This window comes from Apteryx mantelli, chromosome 21 (assembly GCF_036417845.1).
Source record: "Apteryx mantelli isolate bAptMan1 chromosome 21, bAptMan1.hap1, whole genome shotgun sequence".
Taxonomy (NCBI): Eukaryota; Metazoa; Chordata; class Aves; order Apterygiformes; family Apterygidae; genus Apteryx; species Apteryx mantelli.
The window spans coordinates 2,375,016-2,397,326 of record NC_089998.1 but is presented as its reverse complement, the minus strand read 5'-3'; the positions used below and the strand labels follow the sequence as shown (position 1 = coordinate 2,397,326).

The window sequence follows — 22,311 nt, the reverse complement described above, 5'->3', positions numbered from 1 at the left end:
ATCTGCAGATATTTGAGCCTTCTCAGAGCTCTAGGAAGCTTGTGTACAATACAAGATTTTTCTTTCTGCAGCAGTCAAGTGGCAGCTAATGTGAAGAATGCAAAAGTCCTTCTCAAGGGCTCAAATAACTCTATGATGCAATAAGGTCACCCTAAATTTAGGTTTTCCCTAAATACACTACTCTTGACTGTCTATTAGAGAACAATGAGATAGCCAAGTTCTCCCCATAGTCAGGTGAAGGCTTTCACTGAAGAGGCAACGGAGAGATGCTAAGAGGAGAGATGTTGTGGAGCCCAGGCAACACAGATTACAACAGTAACAAGAAAGCTTTGCTGAGGATGCTTACGGGTACAGGCCTAGGGGTGAAGAAGAGTTTTGTAAACCACAGGCATTTTCTTGAAGAGCCTGAGGTTGCTTGGAAAATCTTGCCCTGGGAGAGCAGGGAATGGATGGCTTTATGCCGAGGGTTAACATAGCAACATCCTATGCATCCTTTCCCCAGCCTCCAGAGACTTAACACTGACAGAGGAGAAATAGTCAGCTGATTCCCTTCCTAGGGCAGCACTAACCTCGATGGAGCACTTCACAGCCAGTCAAGCAGCTGTGGTGAAATGTTGCTATTTTGAGGGGTGAGTTGTCCAAGGGCACTGCTGGAGTGGTGTCAGAGCCTGTCATGCCTGCAGATATGGCTTCTTGCCAACAACTCGCTAAGTCACTCCATTTAATTACCTTTAAGGCAGAGAGTTGGTTTACCTGCGATTTACACTTATAATTATACAAGGCCTAGAAATTCCAGGCTTGTTTGGAAGGTCTGATTAGTGACTGAGCAGATATTAATGCTCAAAAAGCAGCCAGATGTTGGATGGTTTATTTGGTTTAATCACTTCACAAGGGAACAGCCTACTGGTGCTGTGCCCATCCAAGCACCAGGATGAACAAACAGGAGACAGGCATGCAGGCTAACGCATTTCTTCTGTTACCTTCATATTTCTTAGTTCTAATTTAATTGAGAAATCTTTTTTCCAAAGGTCAGTGTGCCAAAGAAGCAGAAACCATTTATAAAACTTGCATCAGGACACTTCAGAAATGCCTGAGTTGTCCTTGGAGCAGGAACCGGGTTCTTACTCAAGCCTCCCCCGGTTCTGCTAGTTCTTGCTGCATTCATGTTCTTAAGTAGGACCTCAAAAGTTTTCCAATTTCTCACTACAGTATTCTAGTGAGGAAGAATTGCAATTTTACCACACAGTAAAATCATATCGACTGCCAACTATCAGCTGGTGGTGCTGAAGCATGACAAGACATCAGTTTAAAATTGGATGCGTAAAAGTTACAGTCCTACAGTGCTACCTCCTAAGCAGAGGTGGCAGGGACAGGCATGCACAACCCTTCTCTTCTGCACCAGAGCAGCATCCAGTCTGACAGCTGGGCTGGCTTTGTACATCAGCTTATACTTAAGTGATGCAGGGCTGGAAACTGCAGTGGTTCATGAGCAAATACAGGTGCCAATTATCTGCTCTTGCTACAGAAGGAGAGGAACCAGATGGGGAGCTGGGGGAGGGCAGGGTGACTGCCTTCATCCATCTCAGTTTAATTTGTCACTGCATGGGAGGGCTCCAGAGGTAGAGACGTTTAATACACTTGTTCATGGGATTCTTCTAGAACACACTCCCTTTGGTTTTCTCAGGCAGACACCCTTCTTGCTACAGATGAGAAGTCTGTCAAGCTTACTGCTGCATAGATTCCCCTGAAATATTCTGCCTATAAGCCCTTCCTGAGTTATTATACTTGGAGCTAAGCTTTCCTGACAGCTTCATGTTAATCTGAGCTGGAGTTGTGATCAGTACTAAAAAAAGATAGAAGCTGAACTCCCAGCTGCTGGATTCGTGGTTAGTCTTTGCAGCCTCTCCCATTCAATGAAGTTGTTGGCTCAGCTGCAGCTGAAGCACAGGCTCAAGCGTGGACGCTCCCCTGTGCAAAGCGGTGGAGCGCTTGCCCTGGTATAGACCTATGTAGCTACATGCCAGGATGTGTTGTTGTTGGATGGGAGCTTGTTCTGCTACAGTTCCTGGAGGGCTTTTCCTTTCAGCCTCTTTAGGAGAGCATCCAAGTGCTCAGCTAATGACAGCCCTGGGCCATGAAGGAAGACAATGCTAATGTCTTAAAATATTTCAGCAGTCTTCAAACTGCTGGTGTGGACCTTGTCTAATTCTCAGAATACCATATACCTTCCTTTCATTTACAGGAAAGTTCAAGAAAAATAGATTACTGTTATTACATGGTTAGAGTTTAAAACACAAGCCATCTTTTGAGTCTACTCCAAGTAGCTAGCACACTATGACTGGTCAAGAACACAGCTGATAGGATGGCAGAGGTGGGAAAGAAAATGTTCTATGTGTAGGATGGTAGCAAAGTCATATGCACTAGATGCCGTATAAGCAGGAGAGCTGGGCCATGTGAGTTTACTCAAGGCCTTTAAATAAATATTGTCATCAAATACTCAATAACATTCACTGAACCACATGAGTAACAGTACTGTCAAAGATGGTCCTATGCTGGGGTCATGGGTCCACTTAACATTTAAATCAGCAAGCATGTAGGCAGAGAGCAGACCTTGCGGAAAGACAGGAGGAGTACCTCACATAGACAAGTTTCACCAAGCCTGTACATTTCTCTTCCTCCTTCTCCCTCCACCACCAAAAAGACAACATATTCTCCCCCAGCATATGCTCCAAGAGACTAGATTTTTTTTCCCCTAGGTTGCCTTCCCTTCCTCTTTAGAGGACCATGCAAGGATTGCTTACACTAATACACATGAGATTGAGCCTATAGCCTCCAGGGGAGAGGAGTGGCTGTAGGTGTCCAAACCCAGCATACGTGAGCGTGTACACACTTGCCTGGTACCTTTTGCAGAAGGTCTAGTGTCAGTGCTGGCTGTTCTCCAGAGCAGAGCCTAGGAAAGGCTCATGCAGCTTCATGCTGTCTGCGTGATGAAGCTATAGACAACCTTCCTAAGCAGAGGCTGCAAGTCTACACCCCCCCACAGACCCTCACCCCCCAAAAAAAATTCTAACAAGAGAACTGGTGCTAGTGATTTCACCTGTGGAAGGAGATTTACAGGAGCTGATGGATACCCTTCTGTCCTCTGCCTACTCACTGGATCTTTCTGTACTTCATACATGCTCCACACCTTTGCCTGTGCCCTTGTCTGTTCTCTATTTAGGGGAAATACTGGTCAACAAAGCAAAGCTACAGGCTTAGAGAAGGACGTTCGCTTGGACAAGCAGGCTAGGAAAGCTGGGATCGGCACAAGGGCATCAAGAGCAGAGGGGGTGACCAGGCTCAAGGGCTTCCTTGCCACATGGCCCTTCTCTCCTGCAGGCACCTGGTGCCCAGACCAGGGCTCAGTCCTATTCCCTGATCCTCTGCAGCAGCAGCAGGGCAGTCACAGGCAGGGTCCCCTCAGATACACAGGGGCAGGGAATTGAGGCAGTTTAAGGTTTCTATCACACAACATTAGGCTAATTGCCTTTACCTTTCCAGGCCCTGGCAAAATAAAGCAAGTGTTTTCAGGATGGTAATTAAGTGTTAATTGCAGCTAAGTTTAGCCCTAATGCCTCATTAGTTTGTTTTCCTCTACTTGTTGCAGCTATAGCAGTCTCCTACATGGGGATCAGGCTGAGATCCTGCAGCTTGCCAAAAGGGTTTAGACGGTCCTATGGGAGGCCACATAGGGAAGCCTTTTACCTCTCATACCCAAGGGGATGAGATCCTGGTGTGGAGACAGAAGATCTTAGGCCTAAATAGTCTCATTACCATTTAGGCACCAGCTCTGCAGGAGACTCTGCTATGCCCAGACACACACACTAGCCTGATTTCACATCACAGGGGATTTTGCTTCCCTTCCTCTTATTCCATCACTGGAACCATCACCAATGCAGCCCCCTTAGCATGTTCTTTGCCTTCTCCCTTGTCAGAGGATTAGTTATTGGGTTTAGCAAGTTTAGCTGATACTGAAGCTTCTGGTTTTCAGTGCCCTGCTCTACTAAAAAGAAAAAAATTTACTATTCCACACTGCAAACACCACCAGAGTTTGGTTCCCACAGCCTCTTCCCTGGTCTCAGAGAAGGTAACAGACCTGACAGACATGCTCTTGAGGAAGGGGGTTACATTAGCAGATGATAACCACATTATAGGCCTTACCTTTCTGCAGCAAGGCATCGCTCCTCTCCTGTAGGTGAGCTCTCCAGCAGGAGGCTTGGCCAGAGTCCACTTCCTCCTGCAAGATGAGTAGCCTCAGCTGAGATACTAACTTGCCCCTACCATACCCTGACACCTCAGTGATGAGCTTTGCACCAGTGACTTTTATAGCCTCTTCCCTTTCCCAGTATGCCCTGCAGCAGCCCTGAATAGCCAAAATTCCTTGTGGGACTACATCTCCCAGAAGTCCCTTGCTCTAAAAGGGCTAAGAAGGGGGCCAGCTGGGGTTGGGGAGGCACAGGGGAAACAGGACCAGGCTGGTGGTGGGGCTGGAACAGCTCTTTAGACAATCTCTAGGTGTGTCCTCCAGTCCATGGCCACCTCGGCAGGTTCTGACATGTCTCATACATATGCCACTTCACTGGCCTTTTAACAAATGTAATTTTCATAAACTGAAGAAATGACTTTAAAAACGTGGAAGCTGTTTTTATAGGAGAATGGAGTCTGCTGTGTCTCAAACTAACCCAAGCTTGTTTTATCTAATTTCTGCTCTCCATACTACCATAATGCAAAGGAAAGAAGCTCTTAATGGAACTTTTTGCAGTGGTATCATGCACAGTGTTTCTAAGCCGGATTGTGTGGTTGTGATGGAGAACTGACTATGCTCTGCTCGTTTGTCTCGAGTGGGAGGAGAAGAATAAACACTTTTTAGATAGCGCTGAGAACCTTGCCTTCTGCTCACTGCTTGGGAATGTTTTGCAGTGCGATAAAGCCGCCTCTCTCAGAATCCCTTACAGATTTCTAGCCTGCTCATCTCCAGCCCAAAATCATCTTAGGACTTCTTGCCGCAGAATAATAATTACAGTTTTCTCTTGCCACTTAACTTCTGAGTTGAAATGAGCGGAGACTGCTTTAGCTACGAATACATGCCACTGTAACAGGAGATAGCTTAGAGCTGCTTCTGTAGCCACATGCTATGACCTAGTTTTTCAGAAGTGAATGGTGATCACAGATGCTTCAATTTCTTCTATCGTGTTCAGAGAGTGTGCTGTGTATGATTGATAACAGATGGATGGAGGGATCAGGCAGTGAAATGTGTCATCTCTAAGCAACGGTGACCTTTTAATGCTTTCCTTGGAGTACTGAAAACTGGGTGGCTTCTCCATTGAGGGGGTGGAACTAGTGAGACAAATTGATATTGTTTTGCATAAGAGTTATGGTGGATTAGAGTTTAGTTGAAGGCTAATAAAAGCAGCAGTTAAGCAGATAAAAGCTAAATTAAAATGTTAGTACTAAATAGAACAAGGCAAAGCTCTTTGTCTGATGTTAAATCTTGGCAACGAGGCAGGTACCTTTTTATCATAAAATAAAGTGGCTTTAGCAGTATTATCTGTATATTACAGAAGCATTTGAATTCACTGGCTAAAATATCAGCATATGAAATCTATGCAAATCTTTTATCTAGTTCAAATAAAGTAACTTTCTCAACAATTGTGTTACTAGTTGTAGAGTCCTAAAGAGATGAAACATAATGGATTTCAAATTATGTTATTGCATAGAACAATCAGCCATGACTCAAAGCTTCTACTTTCTTGGTGTCTGAAAAAATGTAACTGAGACGGCAGCCAGGGCGGCAGTAAGCACACTGGATTAACTTGTTAATGCGAAGGTGCCTTCATCTGAGCGACAACTGCATGGGCCAGTGCAGATAACCTGGGGCTGGCCACGGGGTGAAGTGCCTGTGCTGCAGCTGGAAGAGCAGAGCAGCCCTCCTCATGCATCTAATATGAGCTCCCTCCCTGATGTCCTCCAAGGACATACTGGATCCAGAATAGTTTGACGTGCTTCAGGGACAGGAACAAAACAGAACAGTCCATGCAAAAACGCAAACTGAAACCTGCCCCAAAGGTGAAGCTATCTAAATGCAGGGAAAATCAGCTGGCAGCTGTAGTGCTAACCTAGTGCTTCCACCTCAACCTTTCTAGTTCTTAGGTTAAGAGTGTCTGCCCCCGGTGTGGGAGAAAGGTGCCTGGCACCACAACGATGGGCGCCTTTATAGACGCTGTCTTGATTCCTGTCGAGCTCAAGAGCCCTTTATACTTTATGGATTGCTGTTCTGAGGAAAGGAGGCCCTGAGGGACCGTGACCACAAAGCAAAAGTTAGCCTAACAAAATAAGATTTGCTAACAAGAGCTTGATTCTGTGCTTTCTTTTTTCCTTTTGCTTTTGCTGTGTACTAAATGAGGCCTGAAGGCAAACAGAATCCATGCTGCTTAGCATAATACTCCGACAAGCTACTTCATGTTTTGACCAAATAACTCTCTGATAAATCTACAGAATAGAAATCTTGAATGGATCCCCCGAGGGAGGGATACCTTGATGAGGGAGCAGAGATTTTTAAAAGGCATCACACAGTGGTTTTCTTCCTTTTCTGTCGCAGTGATTAGACATCCTCTGAATGGCCTTTCCCTGGACCAGATGGGTTATTTGGACTAATTGGCAACTGCCTGGCTGTGTTGAGGACACCTGAATCACTTCCCCCTTCCTCCATCCTTCTGTCACTCTGCTGCTGCTGGTGACTAAATACCAGCACCCGGTGGGTCCTGATGGAAAGGAGGGTGCAGCCTCCTGCCTTGCAGAGGGCATCACAGTCCAGGGCCCTGAATCGCTGTGCTATCTGCAAAGCCAAGTCTAACGCACACCCAGGGATCCCAGACTATCTGATCTCCAGAGTTTTCTCGCCAAAAATATGCTCTTTCTTTTTGTCATGGGTAGAAGAGCAGAGAGACTTTTTAAAGCTGGATGCAGTGGGATGGGAGGACCGGACTTTTACAGCTGGCTCCAGACGGGTATCAGCACACAGTTCCTGTTTAGGCATGTGAATAGTTCAGTACGACTGGCCAAACTGCTGGTGTCTGGCCTCAATACCGACTGCCTCACTGCGGGCTCGTGGAGGTTTGCGCCGTGGCCGAGCAGGCAGCTTGGGCTCCAGTATTACAGGATGAGCTGCCCCCAGGAAGCTCTTTGCCAGCTGCTCAGCTCCCTGCTTAATGCCCAGTTTAATCTTCGGAGGGCTTTTTAATATTCATTCCTGAGAAAGCGGTGGGACCCCATAAATGCACAAGCCTGCCCTCTCTCCCATAGCAGGGCAGGAACATGGGTTAGGGCGTTTGCTCTGAGTAGGGCAGCTCTGTCCTGTACCCACCGCAGAGCCATACACAGTTCACGGAGCGCTCTGGTTCAGTGATCCCAAGCCATCGCAGGCTGGCTCAGTCCTGCTACAGCCTGCGCTCCGTGCAGTTAATGATTACTGGGCCTAAACTTCCAGCCCTGGAACATGTTGTCCTTTTAATGTTGTCGCCTCCTGTGGGGTAACGCTGGTCTCCTGCAAGTCCTGCTTCCTTGCATCCAAGCCCAGGGCACGAGAGGCTGTAAACCGGGAGCAGGAAACGCTGCTTGTGGCTAATCATTCACAGTACGAGTGCAGTGCTGTCCCTGCAGGCCACGTTAATGTCGCCAGCTTCACCACTAGCTGCTGACACAACTACCCCCAGACCACTGGAGCTCGCAGTGGAGAGCGGAGCCGGCAGGAGGGAAGTGGACTGGACACATACACTGACGAGCACTGCAGGCCTGGAAATGGCTGGTGAACAAATGATCTGTTGGCCTCTTTTGTCGGAGAGCCTAAAAGCCTAGCCCAGCCTGCTTGCTTCTGCCTTGTCCCTCAGCTGTGATGCTCTGTACAGTTTTAATTACAGGACCACTGTGACAAATACTGATACTGTAAAACCTTCTTTATCCATACTCTCTGCTGTTTAAATCTGGGCTGTGTTTCTTACCATGATTCACTAATCTCAGTAGCTCCCCTGAGGCTAATAGAGTCCTTGAACTGCTTGATATTCTTCAGTTTTGGAGATGACACAATTAGCATTGAATTTGCTTTCTGTTTCATATAACAACACTCCTGTTTCCAAATTTGAGAGTAAGATTTTATGGATTTTATCTAAAGGACAACCCAGAGACTTTCCTTTAGATTTAGGGATCACCACAGAAGGGCTACCACAGTCCATTGGCAATTTTATTAACATTCAGTAATTTTTAACCAAGGGCCACTTAGCAAGAAGCAAGCCCAGCTTTGCCTCACTGCTCAGTGCCCTTACATCTGGGTAATACGCAGTGTGACTGACATCCGCCCAGGAGCAGCCTGATGGGAAAGGTGCGTGTTCATTTGTTTTCTCTTTTGCTGAATTCTAGAAATATGCATGATACAAGAACTCTTGGGCAGCTATTTAAAGATATATGTGCGCTTTGTGTATTGTTCAGAACAGTCAAGGGTCCTAATTCCCATTGACTTCAGAAGGAATTATATGCTTTAGAAAATCGCTCTTGCAGGCTGCATCTAAACAGGAGACCTGACTCTCTGCTGATTTTATTAAGGAGGCAAGATATTTCAGAAGCAGGAGGTACTGCACACTAACAGAAAAGTCTCCTTGCCTGGCAATAAAGCAGATGATTTTGTGTTAGCATGCACTGTTCCTGACTCTGTGTCAGATCAGTATGTAGCAAGCGTGTTGATGAAAGTAGCTGGCATTGAGAAATCGAATGGTTCAGCTGCACCCAGAGCTTGAGCTAGCAAAGGGCTCTCTGCCATGAACACAGAGAACGAAGCCTGATTGCACCTAGCAAATGAGGCATGAAACATAGCCTGCAAATAGCAACGCACTAAGGAGCTCTGCATCCCTCACATTTTCATTCTGGTCTAGTTTGTAATCAAATACTGTTTCTGAATGCAAATGTAGATCAGTTTTTCATTCTAGCTTGAGTTCTGCCTGCTCAAGAGTAGAGAGATGCCTAGTCCAAATTCCTCTCTCTGCTGCAGATATTCAAAAAAAATGCAAATTCCTCTAATAGGTGGCCAGGAAAAACCATGAGGTGCAGGCCTGGAGGACAGTACCCAGAATGCATATGATGCTTGATAGTAAGTTAGAAGCCAGAAAACAGTCGCTCCCTGCAGAGTTTGAGTCATGCAGATGTAGCTTCTCCAAATTTTCTTGAAAGCAAACTAGGTTACTGCTCCTCCTTTGGGTAAGTATATGCCCCAGGTGGGCACGCTCAGAATCACTCTCCCCTGACATGCTGAAGTCACACCAGCTTTAAGGAGGAGGCTGCAACCAAGCCATTTCTCCTGACCACAGAGCATCAGGTGCTAGAAATGGGGAAGAACCAGCAGGACACCTATCCTTCTTGGGAGCAGGGAGCTGGCCTGGGTCTAGGTTGGTTTATTTACTGATCAGAGCAGACAGGACTTTCCTCTTTCTTCTACATTCTTAACCTCCCCTGCCTCATGCTGAGCCTCCGGAGTGCTGACCTCTTCCTCCCCACCCCTTGTTGCCGTCTGCAGATGGCACGGCTCATCCAGCCTGACTCACTAGCTGCCTTAGCTTCTGGTTTGCCATCCTCCTTCATTTTGACTGCCTAAACTAAAATAGCGTTGTTACATAAACGCAGAGCAAAGCGCTGCATTATTTAGCGGCCTGAAACCCTGGCATATGCCTTCTTTAGAGCGCGGCAGCAGGATGAGGAATTCTGCCCATCTCCATGCCATGTCAGAGCCCCTGTCAGGGCACTCGTTAAACACCCCGCGCACCTCTATCCTTGCACTGCGGCTCTCCCACCCACGCAGGAGCAGCGTGGCGGGTCCTGCCAGCTCCTGCAGTCACACGCTGCCTGTGCTCTGAACTATCGCTCTGCTCCCTGAGGAACAACTGTCGGGAATGTTCCCGCAAAGAACCACAGAAGAATGAAAAATGGGCTTTTAATTTATATTCTCTCTCTCTGAACAAGCTATATAGTGAACAAGTAATAAACACCAGCTCCCAGAGAAACAGCAGAGCAGGCCTGTTAAACACCACTGTCCCTTCCCTTGTCCCTTCTCGCCCCTTGCCTCCAAGAGCATCTGCTCCTCTCCCGTTTCCCTCTCTGCACAGCTCGGCTATGGTAACATCAGGTGAGAAGTAGGCAAGGAGCATCTCCCCTGCTCCTCCAGTCTCCCTCCCCGAGGCTCGTACATCTCGCTAATGTGTCACCGCGCAAGCAGACCTGTGAAGCTCCCAGGGAGGGGTGCAGGGGGAACTGAATGTACCAAAGGGACTTTGGAGCAAGCAGCAGAAATCCTCAGTTGCTCCCTGCTTGTGTGTTTGTACGGTCAGTATTTCATGGCCTGGGCCCTGTCGGCTAGGTGCTGTGCAACTGTCGCTTAGCAGGAGACAAGCTGTAACCAGGACAGTTGGTTGAATGAAGTAGAGAATTAGCATCCTTGCTTTGTGGACAGGAAACCAATGCACAAAATATTCAGTTACCTTCCCACAACCATGCAGGGGGTCTGAGGCTTTTTCATGGAGCTCTGTGCCTGCTGCTGAGTCCTGGCTCCTGCCCTTCTGATCTTTGTTGTTCGAATATTTATGAACAAGGTTGTAAATAAATTAAATCTGCTAACTTGCCTGTTACCCTACATACCAGGCCAAAAGGTAATTAGGATATGAAACGTGTGCAGAAAACAACCAGCAGGACCTTCTCTGCCTTGGCCTCTTGACACTGACGTTTATAAGGAAATACAGAGTTATTTAAAGGTGTCACAGTGTATTAATTGCAATTTCACTTCCAAGGGCTATTTCAGGTGAATCTGACCTGCTTATAATTCAATTAGCATTTTTTGTCTAATCTAGTAGCTCTTTGAGGTAAGGAACCATTTTCCTGATCATGTGCACTCAGTACCTGGTACATGAGACTCTGCAGTGGGGGGCAGGGAATCCCAAGACACTACTTCATTACTGAAACTAATTAATCATCTAAGCTTCCCTCTGTCATTGTGAGAGGGAAGAGCAGGAAGAGCATCAGCTTTGAGCAGCGGTGGCAGGACAGCAGGGCACACGTGAGAGGCACTGCACAGGTCTGCCCGCTGGGGCACCGGGTGCTAACGCTAGGGTGGAGGCGTATGGTAAGGTTAGACCCAGCCTGGAAGTCAAACTGCGATCACGACTGCCCTGGTGTTTGGCAATCAGAACATGCTGCCACCAGTTTGAAGCCTGATTCTCAGACACACACAGAGCACTTGCTCCGATTCCCAGCCTCCCCTTGCAGATGGGTCACACTGCAGACAGAAAAGGTAATTTGTTTTCTGCTGCTAAGTGAATGGAAGTAGGGAGGAGAACAAGACCAAGCTTCCCTGTGAGCTGGGACCAGCCTACCCTGGCAAGGCAAGGCCAGGGTGGCTGCGTGTGGGAAAACTCCCTATTAAACCTGGGGACAGCAGGGGGTTCCTGGAAGTGGCAGCCACACAATGGTGCTTTTGTCAGGGAGGCACCAAAGGCCAGATGATGTCACCTTGCTCTGGGCTGTGAGGCTGCCTGTGTCTCAGGATGGAGCTCAGCAGCATCACAGTATCTCTTTAGCAGGCATGAGGCAATGAAAAGGCTGCTTTTATCCCACCCTTTCTAAAAAGGCGAAGAAACTTTGTTCCAGAACAGTGTGCTTCTTTTCAAAGGTGAATTCTCTAATAAGAGCTGTTGCCCGTGCCTCTGCTCCCCACCAGCTCCCATCATGTGGGGGAGCTCCGGTTTCCTCGGGGGTGTGCTTGACAGCTCACCTCGCTCCACACCCTGTTGACTGGCTCAGAGGAGCAGCTAAACACCAGCTATATCCTTTGCCTTCACCACCTCACCTAAAGGTGAGGTGAATTTAGCAGCTCATCTCCCAGACACACCAGGGTGTGGAAGAGGGTTCTTGAAGGTTTGATGACTGAACCGAGGCACAGCCCATTGCAAATCCCTCAGCGTGGTGGCCTCAGTTGGGCAGCCCTCTTGGAAACCTGTGTTTCTTAGGCCAGGAAGTATAACTGACTGATTTTGAGGGCATCAGGCAGATCTTTACTCAGTATACACACTTTGCAGCCAAGGAGCAGACCTCAGTTTGTACTGAGGTAAGCAGGTACCTGTTTGCATTTCTTCTTCCTTGCACTAAGTAGCAAATCTACTTATGCTGTAAATAGGCTCTCAAAGTCATAGAGGCACAGCCCTCCTTACTAGAGCGTGATGAGGTCTTGAGCTTCTCTGGAGGCCAAAAGCAACTGATGGATGAGCCTTGGGGACTGCAGCCCTTCTGGGACTCACAAGTTCATACATGCCATGCAACGAAGATGTGTAATCCTCACCAACAGCAAATGCCAGAGACTCCTGATTTCAACTATCTGCTCTGTCTTGACTTGTCAGGTGAACTTTTGATGAATAAGCCACCTTCCCCCATGCCTCAGTTTCCCAAGTTGGGAATCTAGTTAATATTTACCAACTCAGAAAAGCTACAGTTCACTATTCGTGGCCAAAAAAAAGGGGAAAGATCTGTTCCAGGGGAAGGTCTTTAGATTAGCCAACACCCACTGCTCGTTGTTTTGAATATTTATAAAAGCAGAAAGTTGTCAGTAATATTTTGCTGAGCTGTACTGCTCCTTTCCTGAAAGGAACAGTTTTCCCAAAACAGTACCTCGCAGGCTTATTTACCTCAAATTCTCCATGAACTTTCACTCCACCAAGCTACCAGAAAGAAGTCTGTGACAATAGCAGGCAGGATGTATGTAAGAGGACATAGAGAGTACACAAGCTCTTTGAGCTGAAGCAACCTGGCAGTGCTTCATTTTAATACAGTTGGAGCCCTAAAGCTGTTGCAGGGAGTGTCTGGAAAGCCTGGATCCACAGGTTGGTCTCCCGTTATCCACAAACTGCTTCTCTGTGGCTTCCAGAAGGTGTGGCAGGAGGGTGGGCGCTCGTACTGCTTCCTAGGGGATTTTTTTGCTAGACCCTAAGCAGTTTTGTGGCTTCATTCACGTACACCGCCCTGGAGTTGGTCTCCAAAGCCAAAATAGGAATTAGCATGAGGCAGACAGGCCAGACGTGCCCAACATGCCTTTTGTTGCCTCTTTCAGAAACCTCTGTCCCTGAAAGAGCATCCCAAAAAGAGACAGAAAAGGCTTGTCTCCCTGCAGTGGTCTGAAACGTGGCCAGAGCCTGAACCAAGAGGAGCTGTGCCGAGCTCACATTCCCATTTCCATTTACAGGCAACTTTCAAGAAGCAGCTTGAGAGCTGCATTTGTGAGCTAAGCCTGGGACCTAGCTAAACATGGCTGAAGCACACTCGTGATGGCTGAGGAGTTGTGGGGCACAGGTCCAAGAAAACCTGCAGATTAAACCAATTAAAATAGTGCTGACAATGCCAAATTGGAGACTTCAGAAAGGCAAATATTTTCCTAGCTTAATTCAGGATTTTTCAGTTCTCTCCACTGCCCTGCATCCCTCACCCCCCTCAATCTGCAGCATGGTTCAGCTCTAGCTGTATCAAGAGCTTGGCCACTGAGTTTGACCATTAGCAAGGGGCTTGGCCAATTATTTCCTCACTAATGAGGTGCTTCTGCATCTCCATGGGTGCCAAGAAAGTTGTGTACAGGGCCACACAGTCTGCCCCTGGGTGTCAGGGAGCAGTGAGGGCTGGCTGCTCCCTAAGTGAAGGGGAGCTGGAAGCCAGGCATGATAACAGCCACAAGGGCAGAGACCTCACCAGCAGGTTCCATCCCACAGTACCTGAGCAGCACAGACCTGGAGATGGTGGCCAGCTTTGACCAAGAGTCCAGTCAGGCAAGCCCATGGTGATGAAGCAGGTCTGAGGACAAGCCAGGAAGTCAATCTGCAGGTCAGGACCTGATCTGATGAGGGTAACTAGGGTCAGACGCAGTCCTGCAATTGCTGGGCAGGTACATACTGATGAGACAGGTCCAAGGTCAAGCCAGGGAGTCAGTCTGCAGGTCAGGGCTCATGGCCAAGTATAGCTGCAGCTGGAGATGAGCACTCCTACAACATAGCTTGGAAAGAGACTGAAGGTTCAGGGCTGAGCTTAAATGGAGCTCGGGGCCCATAGGCAGGGCTGTGGGTGGAGACCCCAGGTGAGGCTGGTCGGGGCCATTAAGGCCTATTAGTGCATTCAGGGCCTTGACACTGGATGTGTGGTGTCTAGCTAGAAACCAGAATCATAAATCTGTGCAAAATCAGGTGGCCTTGGGTCTGAGCAATAAGCTGCCGAGCTGTTAGCTTTACACACTCCTCCAAAGACATGCAAACCAGTGCGCCTGGATGCTGCTACCAGCTGGTCACTGTGAAGTGGCCAAAGTGAAATGGGGCAGAAGTGTCAGCGCAGCTCACCACGCAACGAACCAGCTGTGTTTGGTGGTGAGGAGCAGGGTGTCTTCCAGCTAGAGCCAAGTGCTGGGACTCCACAGTCCTCGAGTCCACTCCCTGCTCTTTGACAAACCTACAGGCACCCTCCCTTGCAGTCCTGGACAAGCCTCTTCTGTCCCTCTCTGCTTGCACTTTCCATCTCTGAGATAGAAGTGTCTGCCTGCCTGACCAAACCAGTGCTAGGAAGCAGATAGTTTAATGTACTTTGGATGATACGTGTCAGGGAAATTTGGAGCTTGTAGACTGGATTTTCCTGTCACCCCTTTCGTCGCATCTATGCGATAAGTCATCCGCAGTTCCTGCACCTGAGCGGTGGCCGCAGGGCTGGTGTTGTAGGGCACTGGCTCCAGGTGGGCCTCAGCAGCACTGCCTGTGGTTAGGCTAATCTCATGGTACCTTTCTTGCCAACACTAACCAAAACGCAGGCTGTAAGTGGGTCTCTGCAGCTCAGGCTGTGGCCAGGGACGTCTGCATTGCCGGGCAGGTTCTGCGGAGACTGCCGGTGAGCTTGTGGTTTAGGTGGAGTCCTTGGAAAAGGCACGTACCGAGCTCTCTGGAGCCAGCGCGCTTGCCGGGGAAGCCCTGTTTCAGCTGCTCGCCTCTCCTGGTGGGTTACTTGCGTGAAATGGCTGTGATGGGAGAGGACTTTCTGCCCTGTCTAGTCCCGTGAATCCTGGTCCCCATTTAACTGCCAGGAAATGCTTCCTTCTGCGACGCTGCAGTAGGATGGGTGGGAAGCTGCTCACTAGCTTTGCAAGAGCGCTGTTGGTCCAGTTGTTGGACACTTACTGCAGGAATATGGGTTTAACTCCACAGGGAAGTCTGAACTGGAGGCTACGCTCAGGTTAGAGCGGGGATAGAGAGGGTTACACTCAAACATGCCCTTGACCATGGCAGCCGGCTCCTGAACCGAATTAGAAATGGAGAGAAAAGGATTGCTGGGGTCTGTCGAACCCTGCGGTCGGGGCAGGCCGTGACACCGAGGTCTAGCGCATGCACGAACAGCCGCCGAAGCCCTTCCCAGCACCTCAGGACAAGCGTCGGGTCTGGAGTGCAAACGCCCAGGCTCTGCCCTCCCTCCCTCTCTCCCTCCCGGCGTCACCAGAGACGCGCGAGCCCCCCCGGCCCCTGCGGGCGACAAGCTGCACTCCCAACGCACAGAGCTGGGAATATATAAATGCTGCGTAATAAACAGCAATCACGGTTCCTTTCTGCCCTTCCTGGGGGCTCCCGGAGACCCAGCAGGGCTGCGATAGCTCCCTGACTCCCTTCAGATCACCGTGGGGCAACGGATTGTGGTATCCACAGGGAATTTGTTGGATGATGGAAGGAGCTCATTTAAATGAGAAAAAAAGACTTTGGGTATTTTGCCAGCATTCTTCTTGCCTATTGTACTGCCCATTCGGTTTCTGCTTTCCACTGAACAGTTTTATGTTTCCAAGGATCATAAATTCTCATTTTTCCACTGGGCAGGAGGTGCACTCCTGGAATCGGCAGCTTCCTGCGTAGCTTTTGTTTCCGTGTTGCCCAGTTACTGAAGCGCAGACCCAGACTATGCCCAGCCACATTCAAACCGCCAGTTCCCTGTGAGCGTTTGAGCCTGCAGCCGGGCATGCGGAGTTCAGAGGATTCAGACAGGCGTATGCTTTCCAAGACGAACAACGGAAAGGCCATAACCCGGTGATTCCCAAACTGAGGCTCCTGAGGCCCCCGTGCACGGGCTGTAGCTGACCTGTGAAAATGCACCTCCCTGCTAGTGCTGTCACTTAAAGGTGTGATGCAGAAGGGGACATGGTGACTCACAGGGGGATTTGAGGCTGGACTGCAGTCCGTGGTCCAAAGGGTATGGGAACTGACACGACCATTTGTCAGATCCGGAGAGGCAAACAGAGCTCTAGCAGTCTGCACTGGCTGAGAAGAAACTCCTGAGTTTTTGGTAGCATCATTTCCAAGCAGCAGCACTCCAAGCATCAATAATTCAAACAGAAGTTGAGATAACACCACGTCCTCATGCCATGGCGGGTTAGTTTGGTTTGAATTTAATAACATTCCTGAAGTGGAAATACTTGGATTCATCACGGTGTTAATGCCTAAAATGCTATTTGCGCAGCATCAGAGGTTGCAAACGGCCCTTGCAGTGGGAGGGAAAGACACCTCCCCGCACTGCTTGGATCGGATATGTGTCATGCCATCGCCATGTGCCAGGCTGGGAGCAGCAACATGGACCAGTCACATCCTGCTGGCGTGATGCTGCCAGGAGCCGCTGTGTCAGGGAGCAGAACCGAACAGATTTCCACCTCCTCATTGCTGTGCTTCCTGTGTCCGTCTAGAAGGAAGGTTTGGGAAAGGGCTGGAACCGCTTATTGTTGCAGGGTTGTTTATGGACTCAAACATCCTGCCATCCTGCCAGACCAGGGGCCAGGGGAGAAGGGAGGACGGGGACTGGACAGCAGACTAAGGGCTGGCTGAAGTATTTACAGCTGCAGGAAGAAATAGGTCCATTTCCAAGCTTGTGGCATCTTCCTTTGGGCATGCAAACAAAGTGCTGACCCAGCAGCATTTGTGAACACGGATGTATTCCTGTTTCAAAAACCCCGGCAGCCTCTGCCTCAACTTCCCTTAATACAATTTGCAATAGCAAACACCATTTCAGACTGTGACACTCAGTGTGTCCTGGCTCTCGCTGCTCTCAAGTCTGGCTCTTCTGCTCTTTGTTAATGAGAGTTGCGTTTTCTTGAAACTGAGGCTCTTTCTAAGACTTGCAAACTCTCTATTTTATGACAGTTTTCATTTGCATAATGAAGGCCCTGATACCTTTAGTAATTAATCACATTAAGAATTGCTTCCCTGAATAACTCTGTTCATGCAAGTTCTTAGTGCTGGAAACTGCATATGATTTCAAATGTGCATTAGCCCATCTCTTTCATCAGCAGATGGAAGCTGGTAACTGCATGTGTAATTTATATCTGCTTGGGTGGAATTATGAGATGAAATATGCATTACACAGCTCCATTAACATTTCTAGTCATACAGTTTTTAGCTCTTGGGGAAGTTAATATTACATGCCAACAGTGTGTGGGAACAATATGAAAGGCAAAGAGTTGAACATAGGAATTTAAAAGCGCACACAGAAAGTATTCCAGGTCAGACACATCAGAAATAGAATTAATATGGAGATTAATGAAGTTGCTAAATTAAATCAGATGCAGTGCCCTTTTCTGACCTGCATTTCTTTTAAAATATCCCATCTTGTCTCCATAGCTAAGAAAACTGTCAGGTTTGCCCACTGACTCCCCTCTTATAAGGGCAACTCCAGATGCTTTAACATCCAAAAAGATTTCCACCAGAGGACAGCACAATCAGCCAGGGAATAACTATTGAATCTTGGGAGGCAGCACAGAAAACGAACGCTGCTGTGTGGGTTTTGAATTGTCAGTAACCTTGACAAATTTGAAAAAAAAAATCACATTAATGCAATAGTAAGAAAAAAAATTCAATGAATAGACTTTGCTCTCTGACGACAGTATAAGGTTAACCAGGGAGCCTGGTGTTCATATGTACATTAGTTTATGTGTGAACATTTTTATAGGAGGTAAAGTGTGCTACCTTGCAGTATATTTTTTTCATTTGCTTTTTTGTCCTTATGTAAACCTCAGTTAATTAAAATACTACCCCACTGATTCCTGCTTGAAAGGAAGCAATTAAATGACTGAAGCTGTATCCCATCTGCTTCTTACGTGCGGAGCCGGGTAGAGCATCTTTAACACAAGCGGGTGCAGCGGGGGCTCGCGGGGCGCTCGCCCCGTCCTGCTCCCTGCAGTGTCGCTCTCTCGCCCAGCTGGCACGACTGGTCTGCATGCGAAGCAGCACATCGCGGCAGGGTCATCCTAAGGCCTCCTGCTGTTTGAAGAATTTCACCCTTTGGAAAGGATTTCAGGGCCCAGTGGGCTTTAATTATTTTCAAGCCAAGCTAATTCTGCTTTCCTGCTCTGCTCCGTCATACCTGTAGCTGGGACCCTGGCTCCTCTCCTGCATGAAGCATGTGCTGCACTGGCCTTTTGAAGGCGATCTGGCAAGGATGCGGCAGCAAGGAGGGAACAGCCGTGGCCGCAGCCAGCGTGGAGCGAGCAGGACAGGGTAACTCCCCTGCCTCTTTCCTCCCTGATGCTGCTGCGGCCAAGGGCCAAACCCTGAGCCAAACCCGAAGGTGCTGCCTGCAGATGGTGAGTCAGGCTGTGCAGGGCTTTCTGCACGGCCCCCGGGAGATGCCCACACTGCGGCCAGAGCCCAGGCCCTCTCCTGGAGCCAGGCTGAAGGGGAGAGGGGTGTCCAGCTGGCTGGAGTGCCTGTACTTCAGGAAACATCCCACTCACCCGAGGCAGTGTCTGGAGGTGCACTGCCACTGCTCCCACTTGTCTTCTTTCTGCCCAGGACAGAAAGGAAAAACACGTCAGCAAAACCCAGACTTGGAATTTGCTTAAAGCCTTTCACTAAAGAGCCTTGTTTGAATATAATTGCACCCCTGTTGCTACAAGGGGAAAATACACTGTATTGCTCACTCTTTCTTTCTTGGAAAGCTTGGCTAGTATTTTCCCAGCCATTTGTACATAAAGAGAGATAAATAGAGCTCTTTAGCAGGCAGAACAACCCGTCCCGGCTTTACTGACATTCTTGCAAGCAGACGAGGAGAAGCAGCTCAGCGATGCTAAGTGTGGGGAAGGGGAAAGCTCCAGGCTCCCTCTGGCTGGCAGCGCCAGAGCACCCGTCGGAGGCCGGCTGAGGGTGCGTGGGGGATACCCTGCCCTTCCTCGGGTGCCTGGCGCGCAGGGACACCCTACGGAGAGGTGGGTGCCCCGGGCTGCAGGACAGGCCGAGGCATGGGAGCGGGGCTGGGGCCGGACACGCCGCAGCCGGGAGCAGCTGCCTGAAGGCTGAGGGACGCAACTGCCTTCTCGCCCATCGCTGTTCACTCCTCCCTATAAATAAAAAAGCGTATAGCAAATTTAGCTCTGGCTTCACGTGCAGTGTGCTATAGACAGATTTTTAAAGAGCTGGTCTCAGAACGATAATTCATGGGGCGATCAAAAGGGTAGGGTTTGATTGGGGTCTGTCTGATATCCTAAGCCTTGCAGAGCGCTAGGAATTCTGTGAGCAGCATCAAAAGCCCGATAAGCTTAAAAGCCATCGATTTTCTGGCGGTGAGGCTAACGTGGCTTACAACGGGTGCTGGGGAGATGGAAAGGCTTGCGTCTCCTCTGCAGCGCCTGGGTGCCGTGCTGGCATGGAGCCGCCCTCCCAGGGGTGCTCCTGCGCTCCCGCTTCAGGCTTCTAAGAGAGGTGCCTCGTCTCCCTTAATGTCTGAATTGCTCTCTGCAGCTCCGCCGGCCCATAAAGAGCTAAGGTTTCTGATGAGATGTCTAATTACACAGTGCAGCTAGGCTTCGGTATGCGCTCTGCCTCTCACATCCTCTTGTCCTCCCTGAATGAGCCTCACACAGTCTGTTCTCCAAAGCCACGCAGCAAAAGTCATCCTGGGAGACCATGGAGGCTAGAAAGGGAGCACAGGCATCTCCCGTCGCAGCAGCGCCTGCCCGCATCATGCTCACCCGTTTTTCCCGGGGGAGGCTGAGTGGTGCAGTGCTGCCGCCAGCGAGGTGTCTGGCCGTGACCCGAACTCGAGAAGGGGAAATGCCAAGTCCTGCAGCCTGGGATCTGCTCTACGGAAAGGACAGCAAGGCCACAGCCCCTGGCTGGGGAGATGCTTCTGCTAGGGACCACGTTATCCCCTAACTGCTGCCGGGATCTGGGTTGATCCTGGGGAGAGACGTGTTGATCCCACAGGCGGGTGCAAGGCAGCATTCCCCTGCTCGGGGACTGCAGTGCATTTCATTGTCGAGAGGATGGGGCCAGACTCTTTTCAGTGGTGCCGAGCGACAGGACGCGAGGCAATGGGCACAAACTGAAACACAGTCACTTCCATCTTAACATGAGGAAAAACTTTTTCACTGTGAGGGTGACAGAGCACTGGAACAGGTTGCCCCGAGAGGTGGTGGAGTCTCCTTCTCTGGAGATATTCAAAAGCCGCCTGGATGCAATCCTGTGCAATGTGCTCTAGGTGACCCTGGTGGAGCAGGGGGGTTGGACTAGATGATCTCCAGAGGTCCCTTCCAACCTCAGTGATTCTGTGATTCTGTGATTCATGCTGGCAGCCCATCTCCACTGTTGTTTCTCATGATGCTTCGAGTTGCAACTCAGCAGCAAGCTGGAGCAAGTCCTTAGCCTTTGGGGGGGGAAAAAAAAAAAACTATTTTAAGTGTATCTGTTTTTGTTAATAACTGGACTGAATGTGGAATGAGCTTGGGGGCATTTCCTCTCTGAATTCAGGCCTGGCAGCTGCTGCAGAGCGCCTGAGCTGTGTCAGTGGCCTCTGAATGCGTTGCAAGGGGCTAGCAATACCTGCGATTGAGCCCGACAAGCCGGCAGCCGCGTGTCTGTGGCTCTGGCAGGATCCTGAGCAGTTCAGAAGTGCACGTAACATTTGTGTTCACAGCCTTGCTGCAGCTGTTTGCATGGATAGAGCCGTCAGGCAGCCCCTGCGATGGCTCCCTTGCCCGTTCCCCCAGCTCTGTCACAGCAGTTTACAGAGAGGATTTGTAGTCTCTGCTTTCAAGCTAAGGCAACTTTACATCAAGTTAATCCAAAGGATTTCTTTTTTAAAAGTTGCTTGGTGTCTGTTACTGTGGCTACACTGACTGTAATGGATGTGTGCTGGCTAAGATAAATTTAGGATCTGGCCCAAGAAAGCTGGATTTCAGATGGGGAACACAAGAAGTATGGGGTGTCAAAATGCTATGTTTGGAAGCTGAAAATAATGCCTAACATGGGGCCAGTAAGGATCAGCACTGTAAATACAGGTCTCCAGAGTGGGAGGCCTCTGTCATGCTTCTTAGTTACCATCAAAAGCAGCATTTAAAAGCTGGCAGTTTAATTTTTAACACAAATGGAGGTGAGTTCAGACTGCAGACACCTGCAGATGAGGAGCTGGATTTTTTTCCAGAGGTATTGAGCCCACTGAGGTTAATGTGATTATGTAAATGACTAAGATATAATTGCATTATTGGCACCCATCTGGCCCTCCTTACAGTTCATGAGTGATCTTATATTCCCCAAGCACTGCAGTGCTGCAACACAAGGACACTAGAGATGCCATAATTCACTGCTTAGTTTTTGCTGCAAGCGCCATCTCTCCGGTTAAGCCTTTGGTGCAGAGTCCCGCTGGGCTATTTAAGGCCCTTCAAATGCCAATAGATCATGAAAGTTCTTCCTGGATCTGAATTAACAGCACCCTGCCGTGTCCCCTCACACCTTGTCTAGGCTGCTGGTATTTGGTCCACCATCTGCTTCAGAAGCCCCTTCCTGCCACCAAGTGCCCGCTTCTCGGCAGGGCTGTGCTGGGAGTCCCTCCTGGGCGCTGGGCTCTCCCTGCCGTGTTCCGGTTTAACCCTAACCGCAGGCTCGTGCCACTCACAGCTGCTGGTGTGGCCAGAGGCTGCCGGAACAGGAAGGTCACAGCTAGATTTTAGAAGAGCTGAGTTCTCACTAAGGACTGGGAAAAATCTGACTCTTGAAGTCAGGATAGTCCAGAAGATCAAGCTCAGCTTGACTAACACTGCACACTGTCCCAGGTATCCTCCCAATCCTGCATCTCTTCTAATCTGGATTTTTTCCTTATCAGTATGAGTTCAAAGCCAAGAACATTAAGAAGAAGAAAGTGAGCATCATCGTCTCCGTGGACGGCGTGAAGGTGATTCTGCGCAAGAAACAGAAGGTGAGACTT

The 22,311-nt window shown here is 49.1% G+C and overlaps 1 protein-coding gene across 1 annotated transcript in view; it reads left to right on the top strand.

Annotated features, from left to right (window-relative positions):
- The window catches only part of LOC106495997 (carboxyl-terminal PDZ ligand of neuronal nitric oxide synthase protein-like), a 41,280-nt gene that overhangs the window by 7,833 nt on the left and 11,136 nt on the right, over nucleotides 1–22,311 (top strand). Inside the window, exon 3 of the mRNA XM_067309170.1 lies at nucleotides 22,210–22,302. Within this exon, the coding sequence (XP_067165271.1) occupies nucleotides 22,210–22,302 (93 nt within the window). The remainder of the gene's footprint in view (nucleotides 1–22,209; nucleotides 22,303–22,311) is intronic.